Source organism: Neoarius graeffei, chromosome 13 (assembly GCF_027579695.1).
Source record: "Neoarius graeffei isolate fNeoGra1 chromosome 13, fNeoGra1.pri, whole genome shotgun sequence".
Lineage (NCBI taxonomy): Eukaryota > Metazoa > Chordata > Actinopteri > Siluriformes > Ariidae > Neoarius > Neoarius graeffei.
The window spans coordinates 45,404,067-45,412,462 of NC_083581.1; the positions used below are offsets into that span (position 1 = coordinate 45,404,067).

The following is an 8,396-nucleotide window of genomic DNA, read 5'->3' on the forward strand; positions in this document are numbered from 1 at the left end:
ACCTGTTAAATAAACTTAGTTGGGGAAAATAGACCACCACTGTAGATATTCATTAAACCACTCAAACCTTTGAGGTAGCCTGGCACACTACAGATCCTAGGCTCTAAATTCAACATAACCAGGATACACTGAGTGGTTTTTGTGCATCAACATAATTCGATAGGTGACATTGTTGATACATTCTATAGACACCCATGGTCAATAACTTACCATCTGTTTTCATCTTAAAAAATCCAACAATAGTGGATTGATTTTTGGAGTCATCTTCCAAACAGTTCTGAATGTTCTTCTTCTGTTGGTGGTTACCAACATTTTAAATGTGCGCTGTGCAGCACTCAATTATGTCCCCCCCCCCCATCACTTCTCTGTCTTCAGATGCTGCAAGTCAAGCTCCAGTCTGTGTCAGTCAGTTGTTTTCTATTAATCTCTTACTTTTTTTTTTTGAGGATGAAAATACCAATGGTTGGGCTCCTGGGCTCAAAATACCTGGGGCTATAGCCCTGAGTGATACAGCCTAACGACACCACTGCCAAGCACCACTGATGAACATTTTCCTGTTCAGTAATTAAGTATAGTATGAAGTAAAAAAAAAAAAGAAAACCTTTATAAAAATCATAAAAAACATTTAAAAAATCACCAGCTACATCCGCGTGCACTTGTGTAAAGTATTCCAACACAATTCCTAATATACATATAAGTCTAAAGAAGACAAAACGAAGTTCCTGGATTTAACTTACATTTACTTAGACACTTGTGGATGTAATTTTGGACACCTCCGAGCTTTTGTGCTGTGTGGCTTATCTTTAATCAATAAAACGTGTTCATCTGATTGGTCAGAAGGTGTTGATTAACTTTCTATAACAATATTTTATCGCTTCTATTCACCTTATTCAGCCACGCCCACTTTCAAGAGTTTGTTTCTTCCACCTTTGTGTTAAAACTTTTGGTACAATAAATGATATATGTTGTATGTTGCCCCACAACACTGTTCAAGCAAAATGCTCCTCTAGCTGAGCATGTTATACTACTCATATTGTATGTGTATTAGTTGTGGCCCCTTCCGAATTTGGAGTCCTGTGACCTCAATGCCTGCAAGGGGATGATTCCTGGAATTACTGGTGGAAGGGTGAACACAGGCTGAAAGCCAGGTGGTTTAATGCTCTGGCAATTCCTGTGGCCAATGCAGACACGTACCCCCATCCTCCCAGGAACCATCATCGGAGGTGCACCCCCCCGTAAGCCCTGGTCGTCCTGCTCCCTTGCTTGCCACCTGGATCCCTGGCGGGGAGTGAAGCGGTGTGGACGAGGACTGCGCACCCTCAACACCACCGTCAACAACAAATCCTTTGTGCAGGCTATGCCCTATCACTGTGGTCTTAATCTGGATCAGTGGATCTGCTGTTGCACCAGAAGTTCCAACACAAAGTAAACAAAGATGGCTGCTCCCTTGTTGTCATGGAAAATAAGGTGAATAGTAACAGCTCATTCACAGTAAAGTGTATCGCAGACTCTCCACTAATACTAAACACATTAAAACATGTGCGTGAAGTTTTCTGTAAGGAGATGTTTATGGAAGAAGTATCCAGTGTTAAAGGTCCCATGGCATGAAATTTTCACTTTCTGAGGTTTTTTAATGTTAAAATGAGTTCCTCTGACCTTCTTAAGTCACCCCAGTGGCGAGAAATGTCAATGTGTAAACCAAACTATGCCCACCCTTTGTCAACATTTGAGAATGGCGCGTCAAAATGGCGCGTTGATAGGCTCTTCCCTTTACTACGTCAGCAAGGGAGATGATCCCCACGCCCCCCCTCTGGATTCCCACCCACTGTATGGATTGCCCGCCCAGCTCAAAAGTTGCCACCATAGATACGCCACTTCAATTTTGTAGTGAGGAGACCATAGAGGACACAACAGCATGGCACCACCTAAGCAAGCGAAACATGGAAATTGCGCTGTACATGGATGTGACAACACAGAAAGGAGTCTGTTTTTACTGCCGACGGGAGAGCCCCTGAAGACGCAGTGGCTTAATTTTATTTACTCCAATAATACGCCGTTGAGTCTACCTAAGACGGTGTATGTTTGTCGGAAGCATTTTCCTGATGAATGTTTCCACAACTTGGGACAGTACAGGGCAGGTTTTGCACATCAACTGTCACTGAAGCCTGGGTCCATACCAAGCATCCCTGCCACATCAGCCACAAACACCGAACAAGTAAGTGTATAACTGTTAAGTCGTTTTGCCGTGTTTTAAAATCGGTGCGTTAGCCTTGCAATGGCTACATTAGCTGTGCAGCTAACCACTTCCTGCAGTTAGCCAGGTACTCTGCGCTGAAGGTACTCCTGCTGAAGTCGGTGATTTACAGTTTGTTCAACTGCTTGCGCTTCTGCCTCGGGGTCGGACTCCGGGTCAAAAGCGAAAGCTTGGACTGTTGCTTGACCTGCCATTGCTACTGTTCACACACAGGTAGCATGCCCGCAGCTTGGTCAAGCCCCTCCCCCTCCCCCCATGGCCCGCCCCCACCCTCTACCCTTCCCTGCCTCCATGCTTCTCATTAGCAAAACGACGCACTGGGAAAAGAGCTGAAATGGGGCTTTCTCCCATGAGGCTATATCTACGTGCCGAGGGTTCATTTCGAGAAAGGCTGCGGATATAACATCCGGAAACCTCCACGAGCCCGTTTAAAGCATCAACAAACCACCATGCCATGGGTCCTTTAATGCTTTATAACAGTCAGAAGTGAAGCTGTATTTTTAAGTTTTCCGACATCCTCAGGACATCATCAAGTTTATGCTTTTTGATTTGTCAGTAACCTGACACACTGTGATTTTTTTTGTCTCGCTTCTGCTTCTAAACTCCAAGTGAGAAAAAAATCAAGGCTGATGAGGGAACGACTGTTTATAGCTGCTGTTTATAAGTGACAACAGGAACTTAATTGTTTCACATACATTAAATGTACACTGTAAAAAAAGAATAGTTGAGAATACTTGAAATTTCAAGGCAACAGTCTGCATTAAGAATTTTATGTTTTGCCAATGATGTGCCCATGATAATCCAAACTATGATAAAACTGTTATCTTTATTAAGAATTCTTAATTAAGTCAATTTTCAATTCCTCATTCTGCCAACATAGATTTCTCTTTTTGCTGAACAGTGGCATTCACAGTAGTACAAAAAGGGCATTTGAGGTTATCAGACTTTTTTGGGGGGCTTTTTTCACCTTTATTTGGATAGGACAGTGTAGAGAGAGGAAATGAGCGGGAGAGAGGGATCAGGAAATGACCTCGGGTCGGAATCGAACACGGGTCCCCGGATTTATGGTATGGCACCTTATCCACAACGCCATACCCACGATGTGGGTTTTAAAAACTTTATTTCAATATTGAAGTTTTGTAATTGTGTAGAACAATGAAAAAAGGCATATATAGTTTAATGATAAATTGTGATAACCTTGGGGGCGTCATGGCTCAGGTGGATAAGGCACCATACCATAAATCTGGGGACCTGGGTTTGGTTCCAACCCAAGGTCATTTCCTGCTCATTTCCTGTCTCTATGCTGTCCTATCCAAATAGAGGTGAAAAAAGCCCCAAAAAAATCTAAAAAAAAATTGTGATAACCTCAATTGCCTTTTTGCACTACTGTGAATGCCACTGTTCAGCAAAAAGAGAAATCTATGTTGGCAGAATGAGGAATTGAAAATTGACTTAATTAAGAATTCTTAGTAAAGATAACAGTTTTATCATAGTTTGGATTATCATGGGCACATCGTTGGCAAAACATAAAATTCTTAATGCAGACGGTTGCCTTGAAATTTCAAGTATTCTCAACTATTTTTTTTACAGTGTAACTATAAACAGATAAAAAGTATGATATGTCATTATTTAATAATAAATTGTAATTGTTGGTAAATTGATGTGGAATAAGAGGAATAAAACTTGGGATCGTGCTGATATAGGAAAATAATCAACTTCAGGGTGATAACAGTAACTCCACTTGATCACACCACTATGTCACTGAGTATTTTACTGTAATGCACACACACACACTTTTTTTATTATTATGCAATAAGGTATGTTTTTGTTAAAAAAATGTGTGTACGTATGTGTGTGTTGTAAGGCACTTCGGAACAGAAATAGGGGAAGAGAGGAAACGGGCCCTGAGAGAGAGAGTATAGCAAAAAAAAACACATAGAAAACACTTTTCAGCATACAAAGGAGAGACACAGATGAGTGTTTCTAACTTTCAGAACTCCAACTGCACTGAGCAAGTGTGAGTACCGAGCAGTACAACACACACACACAAACACACACAGTGTTTATTACTTATTTATGATTACAGCTTTTATTAACTGTAACAATAGTGAACATTTATTTATTATGGTATTCATAAGTTTTTAGGATTCTGGATTTTTGCATAAACACAAATGATACATTTACAGTTTACACCATGATGCTTGTTACACTACACGTATTACACATTACATTACACATATTACACAATAACATTTTAATCACTAAATCACATTACAGAGTATTTAATTGAAGGTAAACCATAACACCAACCTCACCACATTGCTAGGCAGGGAACAGTACAGCGAGGATAAAGGTCATCGCCAGGGTTACCCACTTCCTGTTTAATCTCTCCATCTCTTCCTGGATGTCGCTGTTACATCAATCACGCTTCTTCTCACTGAATTTTGAGCCTTTTATTGGTTTATTAGTGAAATTTAGCAGACGCTAACTGTTCATCGTGCGTCATCATGTGTTTCCTTTTTTATTTTCACCGGCATGGTGGACTTGCGTGATTTCTTTTTGCCTGTTGCACCAGTGACTCCTTTATACTCCTTCTGATTGGTCCAGAGATGAGTGGAAGCCCCACCACTTGCACTATTAGCACTGTAAACTAACATTTTATGTTGATCGATCATTTCTGTGTAATTATTTATGTTAGCAAAAGCATAAACACTTGATGTGGTAACAGGTGCTAGCATAGTCGTGTCAGATGGTTTCACTTCCTGTATGATTTTCATTGGAGACGTGGAGGATTGGGATGAAGCCCTTGTCATGGAATGTGTATGGTGTGTTGAGTGTGTGTGGTGTGTGTTGTGTAGGCGTGGGTTCGGATTAGCGCTGTGTCTGTTCCGGCTCCTCAGTGAGCTGAACAGCATGTCACAGCCCTTGACAGTGCAGCGGTGTTTAATCTTAAGATGCACAGCATTGTAGTGGATCTTCAGTGTTCCCCGGTCGTAGAACGATTTCCCACATGAGCCGCAGCTCACGCGAGACTTTCGCATGGAAGATGAGCATGAACGCTGATCCCTCGCTCCTGAGGAAAACAAGGAAAAGCAAGAACTACATTGGCATGGCGTCTCAAGCTTTGCTAATCTGCTAATACACAGTAGTTTAAGTTTAATGCTACAGTTGCTAATGCGAAAGAAGATAAGGATGAGGAGGAAAACTGCTGTGTAACATTTGCTAATTCACTGAAAGTTACGAACTCGAAAACATTTTTTCTTCCCATCTTCTGCTACTGTGGGTTTTGCGTCTACACTAACATGCTCATACAGTGCACATTCTTTAGCTCTGATTTAGTGCTACTTTCTACAATACACCTGAAATTTCACTTTTTTCTATGCAAAATGCTGCAGAAAGTTTGCTCACAGTGAAACTTTTTTAGTTTATTTTTTATTACCTCGATTTTTCCTCTCTTCTCCTCCTTGTAGTGTTAGACTGGTCATGATCACTGCTTCAGATTCTGTATTTTCTCCATGTTTTGTCTCTCGGGCTTGCTGTAATTTATAAAATTCTGATGGAAACTTGTGAAGAAGTGATGAGGAAGGCTCACTGCACTCCTGTATCCCTCTTGAAAGATTTTTTAAATTACTCAATCCAGGTGACCTCTGATTTCTGATGATTCCATTCATCTGAATATTATGACTTGTGTTGAAAAAGCAGTCATGTTTTCTAGGTTCGGAGATGTTTATTGAAAGCAGATGCTGCTCGTGTCGAGAGATCATGAGCTCTGCACTGGATTTAGTTTCACCAAAACGTAAAAACTGAAGCAGCGTTACGAGTTCATCTTCGGGTGTCATGATCACCCAGCGATCCAAAACCTTCCCTGCTGAGTCCTGTGCAAAGAACACACACAAACAGAAGCAAGAAATAAACATTTAAAGAGATTTGAAGGGGAAAATAGCATTATGTGGTTTGCAGTGTTCCTCAGAGCTCAGCACTCAGACAACAGTTTTTTCCTCTTTACACATTTTAGCCTTCAATAGAACGTGATATAAATCAGTTGTTCCTCTGTGTGTGTGTGTGTGTGTGTGTGTGTGTGTGTGTGTGTGTGTGTGTGTGTGTGTGTGTGTGTGTGTGTGTACCTGCAGCTTGTACCCACGGACATAATCGTGCAGCGTCCAGCCGTGTGTGTGTAGGATGTTGAGGATGTGTTGGTGTGTGAGGACGCTGAAAAGCCGGTCCAGGAGAATCTTCATCCTGACAGGAAAAGCGTGTGTGCCGAACAGGATCAGAGCGCTGAGATCACACACAACGCCTGGGTGAACAACCTCCACTTGATCTGAACACACACACAACTTGCTAAGAGCTACACACACACACACACACACACACACACACACACAGAGGAACAGCACATGAGACAAAAAAGAGAAACAAATTCACATTTGTTAGTGATGAAGATTCCATCACACACACCATGCGTGACCCATCCGTGTTTGCAGTGGTCACATGACCTTAGGTTGAGTCGTTCAGGCAGGAAACACTGGCAGCTGCAGTTTACATGTGAACACCTGAACACCTGAGACAAGAAGAATGATTAAATGTTTTTTTTTAATTAACTGACAATCCATACTGCTTATTCTACAAAAACAAAGAAATTAATAAATAAGCATTAACTCATGTATATTTGATTTAATAATATTTACATTTAAAAGAAGAATAGAATAAATGTCAATGTTTATAGATTGTTTAATGAGTCACACATTCATTCATTCATTTAAATTTTGTGACTAAATAACAATCCGTTTACATTAGTTTTAGTTCATAAACCCTAAATAATTTAACTTCAATGTATAAACATATAATTATAGAATATTTATATAAACATAAATCCTAAAAGCTTATTTTTAATTATTGTTATATTGAAATTGTTTTATTATAGATGTTAGGAATAATCAAAATCGGTTATTCCTAATTGTGGTTTTAAAAGTCCATTCATTATCTCTCTTGCTTATGTGTTAGGCTCATGGGGGAAGCTTGAGCCAGTCACAGCTGGCATTGGGGAGAGAGGGGGGGCACATCCTGGACAGGGTGGCAGTCTATCACAGGGCAAACATACAGATAGACAGACAGCCGTTCACACTCACACCTATGGGCAATTTAGAGTTGCCAGTTGACTTAATCTGCATGTTTTAAGACTGTGGGAGGAAACTGGAGCAGCCGGGGGAAACCCACACAGGCATGAAGAGAACATGCAAACTGCACACAGAAAGATCCCAGTCAGCCATGAGATTCAAACCCAGAACTTTCTTGCTGTGAGGTGACAGTGTTAACCACTGCACCATTGTGTCGCCCAATTTTAATACTTAATATTAAAAATATTTACTTAATAAACACAATTACAAAGAAAATTATAAACTCATTTTGATATTATTTTAGGATCCAAGAATATTGGAAGATTGTTTTGTTTGTAACTATATGATTTCCTTAATAGAATGAATACAAAATACAATGTAACAAACAAACAAACAAACAAACAAACAAACAAACGATTTATAAACACATACATTTTTAGAAATTACATACAATAAAACTACAATAATACTGAAATTCAGATACACCAACCTAATAATTTCTATAATAACACTTAAAAACAAATCTATAGTTTTATACAGAAGCTGTTTATAGAATGGAAATGGGTTTACAGTGTGTGTGTGTGTGTGTGTGTGTGTGTGTGTGTGTGTGTGTGTGTGTAAAATAATACCAACCTGCTGATCAAGTGTGTGGATGGTGTGTGTCCATGTTTGCACATCTGATCCGGTTCTAAACAGCATGAGTCCTGGTCACTGTGTGTGTGTGTGTGTGGATTTTTGCACCTTCACTCTCTCAGTCCTTTTGTAAATGTAATATCTTGACTCCGCCCACTTAACAAAAGAGGAGAAGCGAAGAAGGATGTGATTGGATATGGTTTATGCTTTTTAAAAAAAAAAAAGACGGCGTCTGTGGGATGAAAGAAAGAAGTATAAACCTTATTCTTGTTTTCTTCTAAATTATTATTTCTCTTATTTTAATTGTTATTTTTATTAGTTTTTATGTATAACTGAATGTAATTGATATTTTTCTCATCAGTGTGTGTAAATGAACTTTATGGTTATTTGAG

General features: G+C 39.8%; 1 protein-coding gene across 3 annotated transcripts; it reads right to left on the reverse strand.

The window, feature by feature from the left end:
• Positions 1–4,438: 4,438 nt before the first annotated feature.
• On the reverse strand, positions 4,439–8,089 carry LOC132896134 (zinc finger protein basonuclin-2). 3 transcript variants are annotated; one of them, XM_060936852.1, is made up of 5 exons: positions 8,005–8,089; positions 6,713–6,815; positions 6,379–6,602; positions 5,694–6,129; positions 4,439–5,327 (listed from the first exon to the last, which is right to left on the reverse strand). In XM_060936852.1, the coding sequence occupies exons 1-5, from the start codon at positions 8,068–8,070 to the stop codon at positions 4,747–4,749; spliced, it is 1,410 nt and encodes a 469-aa protein (XP_060792835.1). In that variant the 5' UTR covers positions 8,071–8,089; the 3' UTR covers positions 4,439–4,746. The 3 variants fall into 3 exon arrangements, with proteins under 3 accessions (XP_060792835.1, XP_060792834.1, XP_060792836.1); XM_060936851.1 differs by having other exon boundaries at positions 6,379–6,575; positions 6,680–6,815; XM_060936853.1 differs by lacking the exon at positions 6,713–6,815.
• Positions 8,090–8,396: the final 307 nt, after the last annotated feature.

Bases quoted from the DNA above. Each gene is read 5' to 3' on its own strand.
- LOC132896134 (XM_060936851.1), bottom strand. From the start codon at position 8,070: ATGCTGTTTAGAACCGGATCAGATGTGCAAACATGGACACACACCATC. The intron at 6,816-8,004 runs GTTGGTATTATT...TTCTTGTCTCAG, and splicing joins TCCACACACTTGATCAGCAG to GTGTTCAGGTGTTCACATGT. The intron at 6,576-6,679 runs GTGAATTTGTTT...GTGTGTGTTCAG, and splicing joins AATCTTCATCACTAACAAAT to ATCAAGTGGAGGTTGTTCAC.